Genomic DNA, 18,658 nt, shown 5'->3' with positions numbered 1-18,658 from the left:
CTGGTGCTGCTGGGGTGGAAATTCCGCTCCGTTTGGTGGGTGAAGTGGCAGGTGTGGAACGTCATAGCAAAGAGCTGCACCTGCCCTTTGGTGGGAGGCGGGTGAAAGTGGTCCTGGCGTCTTGGAGCGATAAGCGATATCGATAAGGATAAGGCACCCAGTTGTTGGGGAATGGATGCTACCACGATATTAATTGCTGAAGAAGTTGAGCAACGGCCAGGGGGGGAGCTTTTGTTGTCTAACTGGCCTTTAAGATTTGGACGATTTTAGACGCGAAAACGTCTCCAATGCGGTTGGCTCATTGACAACTGGCTTCAACTGGTGTAATTACGTGGCGTACAATTAGGAGCTTGGTCTGTGTGGTTGCAGATTCAGGGACTAGATGCAATGGTTCAGTGATTTCTTCTTCTAAAGGGATTTGAGAGCTCGTGAAGAGACAATGAACCTGGGACTATGCAGGCCTACAACGGCCATGCCATAACGTCAGTGTCTATCGTTATCATGTCAATGGAAGAGCTGCTGCATTGAGACAATTCGATGGAAACAAGCTTCGTCCCTTCTCGAAAACCCAATGCGCTCGGGCTACTGCAGACAGACTCTAACGGCCCCAAGTGTTGATGTCATGCATCGGCCAGTCCAGCCTGCATAAAACCAAAGACACCTACAGAGATATTCTGTCCCAAAAATACCATCCAGTGACGCCTACTTGAAGAGTACGGCTCAGATATAATCCCCGTGCTTACGTCTTCTCTCAGCTCAGCCTAGCCAGGCAGCAAACAAAAGGCTTCATTGTGGAAGCTTCCCCCGGGACATCGGAGTGTTGGTGGCCTCTTACCGCCGACACGGCCCAATGCAGGTGACCGGTCCACACTCATCCCGCCAAACTCCGAGTGCTAAGTCCATGAACCGCTCCGCAGCCCACCAATCCCGCCCGTTCACCCCTGTCGCCCCCAACTGCTCTCAACAAGCTTGTCGAATTACGGGCCCTCCCACTGCCAAACTGCCTCTTTGTTCCTGTCCCAAGTCAGCGTCACCACCCGTCTGTCTCTGCCTCTGTCTCTACACCCCCCTCCCCCTCCAACGGCCTAGCCCTTCATTGGCAGCGTTTCCGAGATTTCTTCTCGATTTTCTCAATTGTTATCTGATCCTCCGCTCCGCCTGCGCCTTACCACCCCCGGCTCTCCGCTGACTGATGAGTCGTCGCAAGTTTCAAAGGGCCCCCGACACTGCGCAAAATCCGTTCTCCGGACACGTACATCCGGCGCCCGCAGCCACACTGACACCAATCCCACGTGTATTGCGAGCCTTGCTGCTGCCACCGTAGCGTAGCTCGCACCTACCTGCCCTTGTTCTGTTGTCTTGCCCGTCATTCATCACGTATATAACACATCCACCCCTCCCTTTCGCCACCCCCGTCCACCCGGTATGATACAGCAACAAACTGCCTCTGCTGTGGTGAACGGGTCGCGACTGAAGCTTGCTTCTTCCATAATCACCTCGTCCTCCTCCAGCGTCAAATCGACTTCAGCCCCCAGCATACGCCCGTCCTCAGAAGACTCACTCCAACGCCGATACAGCCAGACAATGGCCGCCTCCGCCGCACCTGCGCGCCCCGATGCGCGAAGCCGTCCCGCCGGCACCTACTTCCCTCTGGGATACAAGGACGCCGTCTACGAATGGGTAAGAACCCCTCAGACGCATCGTGACACCTAAACCCGCCAGCAGACTAACACTCTTCTCCCGCAGTGGTCCAGCGTCACCCCCCAATTGGCCGAGCGCAACGTCCTGTCCCACATCCCCTACCTCAAAGACACCCTCGACTCGAACAAGCACGACCCCTTCGGCAAGCGCGTGTGGTCCTCCCAAATGGTCGAGCTCTCCGGCAAGAACCGCGCCCTGAACGAGTACTCCGTCGAGCGCGTCGGCGAAAAGGTCGACAACACCCTCGTCATCGTCCATGGCTACGGCGCCGGCCTCGGCTTCTTCTACAAAAACTTCGAGCCCCTCTCCCGCGCAAAGGGCTGGAAGCTCTACGCTCTCGACATGCTCGGCATGGGCAACTCCACCCGCCCGCCCTTCAAGGTCCACGCCAAAGACCAGGCCGCCAAGACCGCAGAGGCCGAGGCCTGGTTCATCGACGCCCTCGAGGAGTGGCGCAAGAAGCGCGACATCGACAAGATGACCCTCATCGGCCACTCCCTCGGCGGCTACCTCTCCGTCGCCTACGCCCTCAAGTACCCCGGCCACATCAAGAAGCTCATCCTCGCCTCCCCGGTCGGCATCCCCGCCGACCCCTACGCCGTCAATGAGTCTATGCCCGAGCCCGAAGAGTCCACCCTTCAGAACGAGTTCACGCTGGACCAAAACGCCGTCACCACCGACGACCACAACTCCTCCACCGCCGCCGCCTCCCGCTCCAAGACCTCCACAAACTCCACCAACGCCCCGAAGCGGCCCCTCCCAGGCTGGCTCGTCTGGCTCTGGGACGCCAACGTCTCCCCCTTCAGCATCGTCCGCTTCACCGGGCCCCTCGGCCCGCGCTTCGTCTCCGGCTGGACCTCGCGCCGCTTCAACCACCTCCCCGCCGACGAGTCCAAGTCCCTGCACGACTACGCCTTCTCCATCTTCCGCCAGCGCGGCAGCGGCGAGTACGCCCTGCCCTACATCCTCGCGCCCGGCGCCTACGCCCGCAGCCCCATCATCAACAGGATAGACGGCGTCGGCCGTCAGGTCATCGAGAAGAACGGCGAGAAGATCCGCGAGACGGGCATCCCCGTCGTCTTCATGTACGGCGAGAACGACTGGATGGACGTCGCGGGCGGCCTCGAGGCCGAGGAGAAGCTGAAGCAGCGCCGCGCGCAGGCGCTGCTGACCGCCACCGACGAGGAGAAGGCCCGCGAGAACGGGTCCGCCAAGGTCAAGGTCATTTCCAAGGCGGGCCACCACCTCTACCTCGATAACGCCGACGAGTTCAATGACTTTATTCGTAAAGAGATGGAAGACGTCGAGAAGAGCAAATTATAGACTCTTGAGTTCGTGTGTGATTGTTACAGCGGAAAGAGCTTAAAATGGGGAAAGGTCTGGCATATGCTTCACGGCGCCCGGCTGGAGTGTGGTGGCATTCTACACGGCGTTTTATAATCTGTTTTTTTTTTTTTTTTTGCATTGCATGATAACTACGGTTTACGAGCCCAAGATGGCCGAAATGGAAATATCCAGTGGGAGCGTTTGGCTTGGTCCGCTACTAGAGTTTCCTCAATCGGATTCACATAGATTTTTAAATACAGTTCTGAATAGTTATTTCTTCATTGTACACTGAGAATTTTGCCACTGAGCGAGTGACGGAATCCTTCTGCTGATCCGGCTGCGTTCCGGTAGTGCCCGGATCTGCACCGGGCCTGATTGGTCCCACATCTTTACCCCAAATCCCGAGCCGCGGTAACGGCTTTGGCCGGGTCCCGACGACATGCCCACCTCCCAGGCAGGGGTTTTGGTCATCAGTTGGGAGCTCGAAGCACAAAGGCTGAGAGAATCCGTGTATGTTCAATTTGTAATGTTGGGAATTACAGTGGAGGGCAAGCTTCAACAGAACCCAGCTCGTTTCCGGCTTTTTACACACCATTCTTCTTGGAAATCATCAGTGAGTAGCCATTGACGCGAAACCATATAAATAACGTTGAATTAGCCATTGAAAGATTCCAGGGCAATCAACTTGCGGTATTCTCTTAGTTTTGAATGAGACTGAACAGCCAAAAGATGAACATTTGGCGTGCCTTGTTTGTATTTTCTCATTGGTCGTTCTTCGCCACTTTTCTCACCTGCTCATTATCCGCCCTCGCTGTTCCTGATGTATTCCGAATAGAATCATATCATTGCGGAAGTCCTCGACTATGTCAACTTACTTTCGTGTTAGCTGACACCATGTGGGTGTGGCATCGCGTGTAAAGCAAGCGAGCTAGAATGATCAATTAGAGGTGGCAGCAACCACGTGGATCTGGTTGCGCTGTAAGGTCAGGTTCCGTTCTCAGCCAGAGGCCTAGCTTTATATACCGCATGTTGTTTGAACCTGATCCCCTAGTCCTTCCTAAGATGAATTGCCTGCGCTGTGCCTCAAATAGTTTGAATAGTATTCAGTTAGCTTTGAGAAACTCCCCACGGCAATCGATGTTCATGTTGTAAGCGTTGGATGGCAATGAACAGTCAGAAAAGCGATCTGCTTGCTCGATCTTGTCTCTTCATTTGCCTGCACCTATCCTCGCGATCCTTATTTCTTTGAATCTTTCATTGTCAATCTCCGTTTTCTTTGCGTATTTTGACTTTGAATAGTTTCAAAGCCTTCGGCTGGCTTGTGATATTTTTGCTGTTTTGAGAAGTTGAGACAGCATCTCACGATCTTTTGCGGAGAAACCAAGCAAGAATGGTCAAACTGACAACACTCGTCACAGACCTCAAGCCATGGACCATATTTGCGTCGCGGTGTCAAATGCTGCATCAGCGTGGAGCATCTGTCTTTAAATACATACTGCATTTGTAAAGTCACTCTTCAGCAGCTTGTGTGTGGCGGAATGGCACAGTCATACGGAGTAGCCATGACGAGTTGCTCAAATACTAATATTTTCATTTCCTATGAGAAATTTTGCACGACAGATTAGATCGCTGACCACCATTCAGGCTTGTTCATTTGGTCGGAACTGGATGGGAAAAGTCACGAACGTATGCCAGGTCAGCTTTTCTTTTCGGTCACTGTTGGTTTTCTACAGGGGACAGTTCATTTGCCACCACCGTTCCCTCTAGCGTATTCTCGCATATATCCGGCCTAGACTTGTCGTGGTTCCATCGGCTCCTCTCGCAAGAGTAGTTGGAGTCAACATGCTTTACACTAAGCAAGTCAAGCCAGGCGATCAAGTCTCGAGGTAATGGCACACTTCGATTCGTGCTGTGCCGTTAACAAAAGCTCTAGTCAAAACGAGTTAAATATGCTTTTCAACCGATGTCAACTCCGACTTGGCTCGGGAGGGCAGGACCCACCAAAGCGACGCACCTTCTTGGGTCGTGGTATAAATAGTAGTGGTGCGTGGCTACAGAAACAACTTGACGAGCAAATTGATCCTCCACTAGGCCCTGTTCGCTGAGCTCTGAAGGACTGAGGTCTAAAGGTTTGTGCTGGGAAAACAGCGTCAGCAAACATCAGGAGAAATCCAGCGATACTTGACCATAATGATTGACGACCTTGCGGGAAACTTCTCGTCGTTACCAGTCATCCTTCTCTGTATATTACAGCGAGGAATAACACAAGCGAGAAGACTGAAGACTAAGTTACGTGTGTGGGCACCTGGAAAACATAGACGAGACTTTTCTCATAAAGCGAGCTCTCACGATCAAAAAAGCTTATTCCTGGCTTTTCATCAACTGTCATAAGACACATACGCCGATTATATCAATGTCCTACAGATAAAATGTCTTAGAAAATCATGCTTTATAGTAAATGATTAACGTCCCGGGCTTGTTCTCGTTTGGTAAGTTCCAAGTCTTGGGGCATTGCGGCCTACAGGAAGAATACGCGGCAAGGCCCTGTCAGAAAGTATATAAGAGGATTAATTCAGCATAGAGCGGTTCTTCAGTTCTTCAGCACGATTGTACCCAGCTAGGTTTCGTTGAGTTCGGTGCACTTAGCAGTGCGACGCATCAATGCAAGGTAGCGATGGCTTGACTTTGCGGTTCCTCCGTAAACACTGCGTCGAGCTTCATCTCTTGGTGTCTCTGCGTTCTGATTATTTGCTGGGAATAAAGTCCGGAAGGCAACGCCTTGAGAATAGATCAAGCCCTCATTGCGGCAGCGAGACATCTCTAAGCCAACTCGCCAGATTCAGTCAGTGGCTTCATGATTCAAGGCCTACACATCAAGCCCACAACTTTCATGTCGTCGAACTCATGAAATCTCACGGAAGAATTGATTTTATAGGTTGAAACATTGAAATGTCACATTGCCGAGACCCGGTGGGAGTGGCCATGAGTTTGTTTGCCCATGGTGATAGCTTCGATAGTCATGGTTTGAGTGACATAATGAGTAACGCTTTCCAGGTAGTGTCACTTGGCTGTCCGCGTAGTGTACTCTACTATGCCAATCGTAATAAACCTAATGCTAAGATAAAGACGATAGTAGTAAAGAAGATGATAACGACGAAAGACGAGGACGAGGATGACGATGATGACGATGACGATAGTAGACGACGATAGGATATAAAGTTAATAGATGACGATGACAGATGGTAACAACAGAGTCGATGTACGGGTTACACGGATACGTGGTGGACACTGCCCGGCTAGCAAACTTCAACAGAGGCTTAGGTTGGATAGAATTTAACATAGATAAGTTTCTTTTCGTGGGAGATTCTGGTCATTCTGCTTGGATATTTACGCCAATTGTTTGAGCAGGTGGGAGCAAAGGTATCACATTCCCAAAGTATTCACACTTCTGAAGAGGAAACTTCAATCGCAGATCAACTGTATGATCTCAACTGTCTCCTTTAGCTGCTATCACATTATTTGCCAATGAATACATAGAAGTAGGATTCAAAATTGGGAGACGAGTAACGACGAGCAAGACAAGTCGCTTTCGTGGGAATTGACTCTTAGGGTTCGTGTGTTCAGCCCCTTGTCAGGTTTTCGTTTGAACTTCGTGATAGCTTTCAGGTCAGCACAAATCTGTCGTCTATGTTGCACGAGGGGTTCCCATCCTCATTGTTACATATGCATAAAACGACCGACAATTTCAGCATCGTATGTCCTCATAGACAAACAAGTGAAAGAGTTTCCAAAATCGGTCGGTCATTCAGTGCGTGGAGTTTGCACCCGGTCGGTATCGTACCTTGATATCGACAGGCTTCAAGGCTCGGACAGATCCCGAATTCTTTATTAAAGAGGCTAGTCTTGCGAGAATCAATCAGAGATAGGAACAGAGAAATTTGTGATGAGTTTCGGATGTATTCATCAGGACTCGATGGTTGGGAATTCGGCGAGTCACTCAAGTGACTCTGCACAGTGTTCAGCGTTTTTGCAGCTAGCCTCATTCCCCTGCTCATACACAGAAGAGAGACCAGGTAGTGATATGCCAGGTTAAATTTTATATCAAGTCGTGCCCCGACAAGGTTGACGTCGCGAGGCATATTCCATCATCGTTCAAAAGGTGTTCGAGATATAAAAGCTGACAGCCTTCAAATGTCTACCAAGACCCAACAAATTTGAGGCATTGTACTGAAATGTTCAACGTCTTCGGCACGCATGGTGCTAATGTGAGGTCGTTCTGCTGAAAACGTAGCAAAAGAGCAGTAGTTAGCCGAGTTCTGGTCATTGTCGTCCCTGTCCGTCATTTTTGCCATACTCTCGTTTATACAAGGAATCAATAATCTGGAATCGGTTTGACGACAAGCAGGTCTTCTACAAGACAACACAAAGCTTCGTCGCTTAGCTGTGGAATAAGATCTTAAGCTCGTCGAAGCCACGCGATAGTGGCAAAGATTGTCTCTACAGACTTCTAAAGCAAGGAGGTAAGAGCTTTGAAATAGCTTCTCAGGCAACTAGAGAAGCCGTGAACGAACTGGCGGTATGCCGATCTTCGTCTTGAAATCAACTTACACGTAGGCCAAGTCAGTCTCTAGCTCTAGGATTGGTCAGCTATCGACTGCTGCCATTGTTGTTCACCAAGCCAGGTTTGTTTCCCCGACGTTCCGCTTCAGTTATCTCACGTCAACAAAGTCACATGGAGAACACCCACAAAGGCACCATGCCCGTTTGGATGTCCTTGCGGGGCTCACTGAGCAGCATGCCTCTGTCTTTCGTTGTCCTCATGGTCGACTCGACGACCAGATGCCCCGTCATCCCAAGTCCCCCCCCTCACGTGTTAGCCTCCACGCGACGCGTTTTCCCTCAGCAGACCCAGCTGCCTCCCAAAACAGACTTCGATCCGATTTCAGTGGCTCAACAAAAATTTCTTCCAAAGGCAAACGCGGTGATTCGGTCGTGGGTCGTTTAGTTGTATAAGAGAATCCCCTCTTCCTCCACGATCACTGCCCCCGGCTTGCCATCACCACCATCACCATCACCATCAGTTCCAATTTTTCCTCGCTTCAAAAACATCTTGGAGTCACTCGACTCACGGCTCTATCGCATTCACAAGCAATCTGACTCATCTTTCTGCTTCAATTCGCCGGCCTCTCTGATTCACACCGAACACCTCCCCAAACATCAGCGACAAACATCCCTTGCAAGTGGTCACAATGATGGGGATTGACGAGCTCCGAAGCCTCTGTGCCAGTTCCTGGGACACGCCTCAAGCCGACGGCCTCCCTAACAGCTATGAAGACGACGGCTCGCATCTTTTCAACGATGCCAGCACCTACTTCAGACCCCCTCAAGCACCAGCCAGTCCTCCCATGGAATACTCTGACTTCGCATCCTACTACAACAATGGCGAAACGAGCGTCTTGGACCAGTTCAACCAGTTGCCCGCCTCGATGATCAACCAAGAGCTCACCCTTCCCACTTTCGAGCACAATGCTCTCCCCCAACACCAAGCTTCCCTCCAGGGCCATGGCCCTCAGCATGAAGCTCTCCCCCAGCATCCCACTGACTGGGCCATCACGGAGCAGCACGACAGCTTAACCCCCGTCACCCGCTCGACCACCCCCGAGCTCCCCTTCACAGCCAACCTCTCCTCCATCAATACCAATGGCGCGTACATCGTCCCAGGCGGCTTCGCCTCCAAGCTCGCCTCCGCCCTCCCCATCCCCTCCACCGTTCCCGCTGCCGAGCGCGCCGTCCGTGAGGCCGCCATGCTCGCCATCCTCTCCTCCCACAAGCCGCACCCCCTCCCGCCCCCCTCGCCCACCATCAAGCGCCTCATCCACCCCGACCCCTTCCGCGCGACGCACAAGATCCGCCACGGGCCCTCCAAGATCTTCATCGCGCCCGTCTCTCCCAAGCCCGCCTTCGAGCCCTGGCTCGACGCCGCCTCCATGCCCGATGGCCCCGAGCGCGACGCCGCCATGGCGCGCAACGACGCCATCGCCGAGGCCAAGAACGACTTCGAGCGGAAGCGCAACAACACCGCCGCCACCCGCTCTCGCGACCGCAAGCTGCGCGCCGTCACCCACCGCGCCGAGGCCATCTTCGCCCTGCAGTCGGAGGTAGAGTTCTGGAAGGCCCGGGCCGTGGGGCTCGGCGCCGGGGTGGGCGACTGGGAGGGGCTTGACGAGAATGTGAAGCGCGAGATGGTTGCGGACCACCGGTGGGATGCGCTTGATTTCAGCAACGACGCGACCGAGGAGGAGAAGCGCTTGGCGAAGCAGGCCAAGGTGGCGGATGCGGCGGCGAGATCGAGGAAGGCCGCTTCTCGCAAGAAGAACGGGAAGGGTGTTAAGAGAAAGGCGAAGGACATGGAGGAGTGATCATGCTGCTTTCTCATTTGTTTCAAGGACGCTTGGTTGTTTCGGGCGGTGGCTTCTTCTTGAGATATCCTTGGTTTCTCTGCTTTGGCATGGCCTGAATCAGTTTGCGGAAAAGGGTGAAGGATTGTTGGTTTACATGTAGATGTCACGAAAAGTTTGGAGTCTTGCCGGGTTTGCTGGGTTTATCAAGGATTTCATATCCATCAATTCGAAGGTTGTCAGTACTGCAATTGCCCACGTCCCACGCGACACAATGCTATCTCGGTGATTGGAGGCAGACCGAGATGTAGATGTTGGGCCGTGCCATGAAAATACTTGGAGTGAACTTGGTGACCTATACCTAGCCTCGTCAGTGCTCGCCGTGTGCTTCCGAAGCAAAAGATAAGGTCGAACATTTCTTATTAGCTAATAAGAGCCAGTGGTATCTCTATCAAAATTCATCAAACACCCACAGAGCCTTTCCCTTGATCCTGACTCTGACGACTGCCCTTTGGTCGGGGGGGCCTCCCTGTACCAGATCCTTTCTGAACCTCAAACTCCAGTCATTACCCAGTTCCCAGCGTCCTCAAGTCACGAATCATCCATTGCGATCCATCGTCATGCTTTCAGTCGAAAGCCATCTACCTTCCCATCGGCTACTCGGAGTTTGACGACCGAGAAGGCTGCTTTCCCTCCGCCTTGAGACTAAGGCTTCCCATCTCAGCGCCGTGGCCCGTCGAGATGCCGTAGCAGTCGGGGTCCGCAAGACATCCCTTGACGAAGTAGAAGAGAACCACAATCATCATGACCCTGCCGCTCGTTAGCATTGACCTCTCCTGAGAAAAGAGAAATCACAAGACTTACCAGTTCACAGCACCAACGCCCGCCGCCGCCGCCATACTCGCCCCGTACCGCGTCTCCTCCGTCGTGGGCCCAAAGCACGTGCTCCCAATACACGTGTTCCCCAAGAACAGCGACGCGATGCTCGCGGACCACGCCCACCCAGAAAGCCAGAAGAGCACGTTGACGCCGTACGCGATCAGCAGCGCCAGGCGGAAGTAGAACTGCGGCGCGAAGCGCTCGAGGGCCATGGCGCCGCCGAGGATGATGAGGGTGAAGAGGGACTGTCATGCATCGTCAGCCAAATTGTACTCGCGTCTGCCCGACGTCGTTCGCGATTGCCATGCGGAAAACCAGGAAAAGAAGAATTGCATGCAATCAGCGACCATGGAAAAGGAGGAGTGACATACCACGAAGAGCATGAAGCCCGGCGGACCGGCATAGCTCGCCTGTCCGCCCAGCAGCGACAGGTTGTAAGCGCAGGCGGCGAGCACAGCCAGCGACAGCACCATGACGGCAACGCGCAGGATGGAGAAGAAGGTGGGCGTCGGCGGGACGCCCTTGCCCATGAGGCCTCGAATATTTGCGCCGGCCATTTTTTGATGTCGCTGCAAATTCGTAGCGTGCGATTAAGTAGAGAGTCTCTGTCGTCGTCGATATCGATCGCGATAGCTGCGATGGCAAGGTCCGAATAGGTATTAAAATCGTTCTCGTCCCTCACAACTCAAAAAAGGCCACGCAACATGAAGAAACAACAAGTCAGTTAGACGACAGCATGCGCGCGCGCAACTCGCCCTTGGGGAACCTCCGTTCCTTATACCTCCCGTCACCATCTCCTTCAAACACACATCGCCCCTAGTCCGTGCTACCCGGGGACCTGCATAAACAACAACCCCCAGAAATAAGAGATCCAAACGCCTTGTCTGCGCCACAAAAAAAGAAGAAGCAACAACCCGCCCAGACGCATATCCCCTTTTCACCATTCCTTTCTTCCTTCCCTCAACCTCATGCCTCATGCCTCATGCTCCCCCCCCCACAGTTCACCACTCTAAAGCCAAAAATCCATGCAGTCCCGGGAACGACGGTTGGTCGACATGGCCAGACAAAAAAGGGATGCATCACTGCATAAAGCACTTTAAATTCAACAAGCTCCAGAGACATGCCTCTTCTCGCAGTCAATTGGCCAGCACCGCTCGGCAGTGCACACAAAGGGCCCCACTCCGCCGGGGCCCCGTCGATCACCCAGCACCCGGACCCTCATTGGACAGAGCCGGCAACCGGCCGCGATCCTCCCACCAGCAAGCACTTCGAGGAACCAGCTGGCTGGCCCAATTTTCGACCAGTTTCAGATAATTCACCAACAATACCGTTCCCAACCAGGGGGCTTTCACTCCTGCCAGCAAGTCTCAATGCGCGCAAAAATCTGTTCGTTCGCCGTCGTCGATCCACGTCGACTGATGTATGGATTCGTATGCATGGCCCCTATTTTTAAACACTTCGGTTGAACAATGGCATGTCGCAAACCGGCATCCACTCATCGTCGTCCCTCCCCACCATGACACTGACAGGCGAGTCTGGCATGAACACATCACACCAAGATGAGACGACCTCCATCCTCCAGCACACAAGAAGCCCAGAAAAAAAAACGAAACATCGAGAAACACCACCAAGAAACGGAAAATACCAGGAGGATCGCGTGCCAAAACACAACATGTGCGAGAGAACGCCCCCTCAAGACATTACCTCATCCCTTGAATGGCTCGACGCGCGCACGCCCAAGCTCCTCCCTGTCTGTCTGGTACCCGACTCCCAAGACCGCGTCAAGAGTCGAGGCAACCTGCAATTCTGTGACGACACAGCCCCTCCCCTGACCCCCTCCATCTGACGTCTTAGCCACTTGGCTCGCTACCCCTGATTACCTAACTCAACCGTCCTTACCACGTTCTCTGTCCCCAGATCAACCAGAGGACACGGACAGCCAAGGCCGTCGTCACCAGTAAATCCCATCATCGTAAGAATATCAGCGTTAAGAGAAAGCCCGATCGCAGCATAACATAGTCTCCCGTGACCATGAAAAAACCGAAGCAGAGTTCACCGATCCAGCCTGTCCTGCCCTCCCTTACAACCTCACGCCAATCATGTCCCCCGCATACGAACCTCTCCACCCCGTTCATCCCATTTCATCAGACGCAGGAATGGCAGATCGTACTTCTCCCATGCTAAGACCGGGATTACGTTGCATAGCACCCATCCAGATCGTCGCTTCGCCCGAACAGGTGGGCGCTGACATGAGCAGATAACGATAAGCTTGAGAGTCGATTGCCCCGCGCTGTGTCGTGACAACGCAACCGTGACATTGCAAAGTCGAGACGGTCACCTGCTAATTTGACCGGAGCATTATGTGGATTTGATACAGATTCTATTGTGGCATTGAGGAACTAGCAGTCTATCGCATTGCGCCGTTCCCTTCTCGTGCATTACTCGTCAATTCATCCGACGATGATGATAGCGATGACACTCCTCCCAAAGTGTCCCCGCGATCTTTACTCCCTGGCTTGTATGATTTCAAAACACGATCGAAGCGAACATGACAAGATCCCTTGCCTGCCTATATCCCATAAAACTCGAAATACACTATACAGTCTATCGCCTTTTAAAAGTTTGCGACGGCGACAGCAATCGCTTGCGACTCCGAGTGTGAAATGGAGACGCTAATGTCCTTCAGACCGACCTTCTTGGCGGCAGCGGCGGCATCACCGTGAAGCTGTGACAATGTTAGCCAGGCTCATCATTCAAATCATGTGAGATAAGCTTACCTTGACAACCGGGGCACCCGACTCGTCCTTCGCAATCTCAATGTCCTTCAACGGCGCACCGGCGCCCTTGCTGGAGACACCAAGAGACTTGAAGACGGCCTCCTTCGCACTCCACCGGCCGGCGAATGAGCTCTGGGGGCTGGGTGCCGATTGGCAGTACTGGATCTCTCCAGCAGTGAAGTTGCGCTCGATGAACGTCTCGTTCTCGATGTTGATAGCAGTGATGTCCTCAACGTCAACGCCGACGTTGCTGCTCTTGGACGCCACCTTCTTGGCCAGGGCCTCCATCATGTCCTGAGTGGCCTTGGAGGCCGTGGGTGATACGGTCTTCTCAGAAGCCTTCATGAAGTTGGAGGGGTAAGAGATGGTCGAGGTCTTCTTGTCCTCCGTGACGCGAGCGTCGGGGTTGAGCAAGACCTTGCTAAGCTGCTCGTCCGTGTACGGGGCGTTGGACTTGGCGACGAACAGAGTGTTGTTGATGAGGCCGTTGTGGAAGAAGCGGTAGGCCTTCTTCTGACGGGCCTGAACCTTGGCGGAGTACTCGTCGTACGTCTTCTCGTCAAGGGTAGCGAAGAGGTACTTGGGGTGAACACCGATAGCCTGGGCACCCTTCTGTCCGAAACCGAAAGAGGTGACGGAGAAGGCCTTGATACCGTCGGTCTGGATGCTGTGGCTGGGGTAAACGATCATGTCGAACTGCTCCATGACGGGGTCGACGTTGTCGGCGTTGCGGTTACCCGGGACCAAGCCAGTGTTGAGAACTTGCAAGCAGCCGTTCATCATCCAGGCACCAGCAGCACCCTTGGGGTGACCGGTGAGGTACTTCTGGAAGATACCCATGACGGCGTTACCCTTCTTGCGGCCAAGGTGCTTGAGCTGCTGGCAGATGACGGAAGACTCGTTCTTGTCGTTGGCCTTGGTCGAGGTTCCGTGGAAGGAAGCGACGGCAAGGTCGTCGATGGTAAGACCCCAGGTGGCGAGGGCACCACGCAGAGGAGCGATCTCGGGGTTGTTCTTCCAGAAGTTGTTGCCCAGGCTGCGGAGGACCTCCTTCTCTTGACGGTCGGCCTCCTTCTTGATGTGCTCGGCACGGTTGTGGGCGTACTCCTTCTCGTTGAACTCGGAGCCCTGGGCCTTCATAGCCTCAACCTCGTCGTAGAGGTACTCGAGCTCAGACTCCTGCCACTGCTTGATCTGCTTCTTGCGAAGGGTGATCTGGCGGCGGCGGTAGTTAATGTCGAGCAGAGGCGAAGGGAACTTGCCGGCGTGCTCACGGGCAGTCGTGAGGACACCCTGGCCAGGAGCAGGGACGGAGCGGCCAATCTTGTCGGTGGCGGTGGTAGTCAGAGCCAGGATACCGTGGATGGGCATGCCCATGTCAAGGGCAAGCTTGGCAGTCATGAGTAGCTGGACACCGCAACCCTGGGACTCCATGAAGCCGTTACGGGTGGTGGTGGTGGGACGAGACATCTCGGCCGGGGTGCGGCCGTGAGCAAGCTCGTCGACGGCGTTGCTAGTGGCCTTCATGTTGGCGAACTCGTAAGAGCCCTCCTCACCGAAGTCATCGAAACCACCGACGAATACGACGCGAGCCTTGCCCTCCATAATGGTCTCGTAACCAATGTCGACGGACTCGACGGCAGTGGCGCAAGCACCGACAGGGGTCTTGATGGGACCGGAGGAAGAGATCAACAACATGTTAACCCAGGCGGCCATGGTGTTGATGAAAGACTCCTGGAGAATGTCGTTCTGGACGGGCTTGTCCAGGAAGCGGTCTCTGTGCATGCCGCGGAGAGCGCCAGCACCACCCATACCGGAACCGATGCAGTTACCGACCTCGGAGACGTGGACGTACTTGTAGAACTCGTACGGGTCGGTGATACCGGCGGACAGGAGAGTCTCGGCAACGGAGACGAGGACGAAGAGTGTGACGGGATCGACCTGAGAGACAATGTCCTCGGGGATACCGTATCTCTTGGCGTCCCAACCAGTGGGGATCTGGCCGGCAACGAGTCTGTCGAAGCGAAGTGCCTTGGGGATCCAGAGAGCGGCACCCTTGCGCATGCGAACAGTGTACTCGCCGGACTCGGGGATCTCAAAGATCTCAACCTTGTCACCGTGCTGGCGCTTGAACTCCTCGGCGGTCTCCTTGGAGGCCTCGAAGGGCTCGAGGTCCTCCTCGATGACAACCTCGTGGAGGAGCTCCTTCTGGTTGGGGTCGTAGCCGCCGAACAGCTCAGGCTCGATCAGACGGATACCAGAGTGCTCCAGGATGAACTTCTCGTACTTCTGCTTGATGTCCTTGTCGTCGACGGGCTCGCCAGTCTTGGCGTCAACCCAGCCGGAGTAAGGAGCAGGCTTGCCCTTGATGGGGCCGTTGTGGTTCTTGATCAGGCCCATGATCCAGGCCATCTCAATGCATCCCTCAAGAGAGAACTCGCCGTGAGCCTCCATCTCCCAACGGGTGCGGGAGTTACCCCAAGGACCGACTTCAGCGAAACCAGTAACGACGACAACCTTCTCGAGGTCGACCATACCCTTGAGGCGGTCGTTGAGAGGGGCGATCTCGTCGTCCCAGTCGGGAAGGGTGGGGAAGTCGAACTTGATGTTGGCACGGGGCTCGATAGTCTTCTTCTTGTACAGAGCCTCGGAGTTGGGGCCATTGACGACCTTGTCCTCGATGGAGTTCTCCTTGGTAACGGCGCGGCGGACCTCGCTGGTGTCCATGATGTCCTTGCGGAGCTTAGACATGGTCTGGTTGAGGTCAGGGATGAACTGAAGACCGCCGTTGAGGTCAGCGAAGACGGGCTCGCTCTGGCAAAGGTCGACAATGGCAGGCGACATGAGGCCGAGCAGGTTGAAGGCCATCTCCTGCTGGGAGAAGGTGCGGACGCCGAAAGCCTCGACACCCTCAGCGACGACGTTGTTCGCGCTCATGAGACCAGTACCACGGGTCCAGCCGATGACGGCACCGCAGATGGTGAGGTAGTGGCCCCAGTCCTCGGAGTGCCATCTGTTGAACAGGGTCTCCAGGGCAAGCTTAGACTCAGAGTAGAGACCATCGTTACCGAAGGTACCGTGGTTGGGGGAAAGAGGAAGAACAACTTGGGCGGGGCGAGTCTCGTAGCCACGCTCAGACTTCTGGGTCTTGACGCTACCGAGGATGCGGAGGAGGTTGGTCAACATGATACGGTGAGCAAGCTCAGAGCGGGAGTCAATGGTGTCAATCTGGCGACCGTTCTCGGGAATGGCAGCGAAGGGGACAATAAAGTCCAGATCCCAGCCAAGACCGTTCTTGGTGTCGTAGATGTACTCAATGAGAGCCTCGCAGTCCTGCTTGGAACCCTGGTTGAAGGGAACAACGACAAGCTGGGAGCCACGGGCACCGAAGCGAGTGTACATGGACTGGTAGTACTCAGTGACCTCACGGGAGAAGCGAGAGGTAGTGACGACAACCTTGGCACCACCGCTGATGAGACCCTGGAGGACCTCAGCACCGATGGAGCCGGCTCCGGCACCAGTCATGAGAGCGTGCTTGCCAGCGAAGCTGACACCGTCCTTGGCAGCCTCCTCAAGGGACTGGAGGTAGTGGCCGGTGAGCTTCTTGCTGTAGTCCCAGCCGTGAAGGCTCTTGCGCTTGAGGTGCAAGAAAGGAATGGTCTCAACCTTGCCCTTGGGGCCAGTAGCAGGCTTGTCCTTCTTGGAGGGGCTGCTCTCATCGGGAATGATCTGGTTCTCGTTCATCGCCAGAGAGCGCAGGACATCGCCATAGAGGTTCTTGATCTCGAGCTGAGATGACTTAGAAACCTTGTGCTGCTCCTTGATGAGCTTGTAGATGCGGCGGAGATCGTTCTGGACCTTAGTGCGGTTGCCGTACTCAGAGATCTTTCCACCCTCAGCCATCTGCTGGACGTAGTGCTCCAGCTTGCGGCAGCTGGCGCGCGGAACCTCCTGGTAGTTGAGGTTGCCGCGGGCGTCGACAGTGGTCTGGGGTCCAGTGGGGACGGCGACGTCCTTGTAGACCGGGTTGGCATGGAGGACCTCCTTGCAGTTCTCAATGAGCTGCTCACCGAGCTCCTTGGCGAGCTTGTAGGTCTCACCACGCTCGGCGGGGCAGTTATCAATGTGATACTGCATGAACTCAATGAGAGTGGGGTTGGCGCGGTTCATGATGCGGAGGCACTGGCTGACAATCTCACGGTCAACAGCCTTGAGGCGGCCGAAAATGATGTCGAAGTACATGTTGAGAGCATCCTGGCGCGCCCAGTTCCAGGAAGAGTCGTAGGAACGAGCCTTGAGGGAGCTGAAGACGGGGGCGATACCAGCGGCGTAGAACTCGCCGTGCTCGGCAGTCCAGAGGTCCAGCTGGGCCTGGAGGAGCTTCTCAGACTCCTGAGAGTTGATGTAGGCCTTGTCACCTGCACGGAGATCCAGCTTGAGGTATCTGGCGAGGAGTTCGAGCTGCTGCTTGAACAGAGCACGCTGGTCCTTGGTGAGGGCGTCGATGGCAGCGGGGTCCATCATCATGCCACCACCAGAGCCGCCGGCGGGGCCAGCAGCGGTGGTAGTAGTCAGGCTGATGCCGGCGCTGGTGGCGTACTTGTTGGTGACATCGTCGAGGAAAGCCTTGGCATCAGCCTCGGAACCGAGACGAGCAGCGGGCTCCATGGTGATAGCCAGCAGCAGGGTGCCATCCTGTCTGCCAGAGCCCAATCCCCATCTCGTCTCGAGGTATTTTCTCGCAGCGGTGATGTTGAAGCCACCAGGCATCTTGGAGGAAATCAGACGGGCAATAAGAGCCTGGGACTGCTTGCCAAGCTGGCCGTCGAAGGTAGCCTGCATCGAGGCACCGAGCTCGTCAAGAGGGGTATCTTCAGGCTTCTCGGGGGTCGAGCCGAATTCCTTGCCGAGGTCACCGAGAATTTCGTTCTGGAGGGTGGACTTGCCTGGAATTACGCAGTTAGCCAAATGTTAGGTTTAGCGGTGAGCTGAGCTACTTACCACCAACAAGGTCCTTGATGGCCTTGCTCAAGGGCACCTCAGCGAGGGGCTTCTTGAGCTTTTGAGCGATCAAAGATCGCAGAATGTCGATGGCCTGGACAGGCGCATCAGCAACTGCAGCGGCCGGGCCGGCGCTAGGCGCAGGAGCGGCGGCGGCAGGGGCAGCAGCAGCAGCGGGAGCCGAGGCGGCGGGAGCAGCGGCGGCAGCGCTAGAAGAGGCCGCAGCCGGCTCGGGTTCCTCCTCAATGGGGTCGGCCTCGTAGTAAATCTCCTTTGCGTCCTTGTTGTAGCACAGGATCTGACGCTGGACGGACTTGGCGGCATCGTAAGCTTCGTACTTTGAGGCGAGGGTGCGCTTGGCCATCACACCGAGGGTGTCAGCGGGACCGATTTCGACCACCCTCTCGGCGGTCTTCTCGGCGAGGAAAACATCTTGGGTCTCAATCCACCTGACGGGAGAGGCGAACTGGTAGGCAAGGAGCTCGACAAGGAGCGTGTGGGCAAGCTCTTGCTCGACTTCGGGACGCATGTTGGGCAGCTGGGAGGAGCTGGTGGCTCAATTACACGGAGTTGGGA

At 54.8% G+C, this 18,658-nt stretch overlaps 5 protein-coding genes across 5 annotated transcripts; 3 read left to right on the top strand and 2 right to left on the bottom strand.

Moving 5' to 3' along the window:
- Positions 1 to 1,584: 1,584 nt before the first annotated feature.
- Positions 1,585 to 3,024, top strand: CGGC5_v005572 (putative cardiolipin-specific deacylase; the record flags this gene model as incomplete). Its single annotated transcript, XM_032030488.1, has 2 exons — positions 1,585 to 1,680; positions 1,747 to 3,024. The coding sequence occupies 2 exons, from the start codon at positions 1,585 to 1,587 to the stop codon at positions 3,022 to 3,024; spliced, it is 1,374 nt and encodes a 457-aa protein (XP_031890047.1).
- A 442-nt stretch (positions 3,025 to 3,466) lies between these two features.
- Positions 3,467 to 3,729, top strand: CGGC5_v005571 (uncharacterized protein; the record flags this gene model as incomplete). The annotated part of the gene is made up of 2 exons (XM_066151473.1): positions 3,467 to 3,640; positions 3,703 to 3,729. The coding sequence occupies 2 exons, from the start codon at positions 3,467 to 3,469 to the stop codon at positions 3,727 to 3,729; spliced, it is 201 nt and encodes a 66-aa protein (XP_066009287.1).
- Positions 3,730 to 8,276: 4,547 nt separating this feature from the next.
- On the top strand, positions 8,277 to 9,446 carry CGGC5_v005570 (uncharacterized protein; the record flags this gene model as incomplete). Its single annotated transcript, XM_032030489.1, has 1 exon — positions 8,277 to 9,446. One exon carries the CDS (start codon positions 8,277 to 8,279, stop codon positions 9,444 to 9,446), a length of 1,170 nt encoding a protein of 389 aa, XP_031890046.1.
- Positions 9,447 to 10,081: 635 nt separating this feature from the next.
- On the bottom strand, positions 10,082 to 10,861 carry CGGC5_v005569 (uncharacterized protein; the record flags this gene model as incomplete). The annotated part of the gene is made up of 3 exons (XM_032030490.1): positions 10,082 to 10,235; positions 10,290 to 10,549; positions 10,676 to 10,861. The coding sequence occupies 3 exons, from the start codon at positions 10,859 to 10,861 to the stop codon at positions 10,082 to 10,084; spliced, it is 600 nt and encodes a 199-aa protein (XP_031890053.1).
- A 2,057-nt stretch (positions 10,862 to 12,918) lies between these two features.
- Positions 12,919 to 18,611, bottom strand: FAS2 (Fatty acid synthase subunit alpha; the record flags this gene model as incomplete). The annotated part of the gene is made up of 3 exons (XM_032030491.1): positions 12,919 to 13,029; positions 13,082 to 18,027; positions 18,083 to 18,611. The coding sequence occupies 3 exons, from the start codon at positions 18,609 to 18,611 to the stop codon at positions 12,919 to 12,921; spliced, it is 5,586 nt and encodes a 1,861-aa protein (XP_031890052.1).
- Positions 18,612 to 18,658: the final 47 nt, after the last annotated feature.

Source organism: Colletotrichum fructicola (genome assembly GCF_000319635.2).
Source record: "Colletotrichum fructicola Nara gc5 chromosome Unknown KSG_Nara_v1_contig03, whole genome shotgun sequence".
NCBI classification, from domain to species: domain Eukaryota; kingdom Fungi; phylum Ascomycota; class Sordariomycetes; order Glomerellales; family Glomerellaceae; genus Colletotrichum; species Colletotrichum fructicola.
The sequence above is the reverse complement of the archived record's forward strand: the minus strand, read 5'-3'. Positions and strand labels throughout refer to the sequence as shown.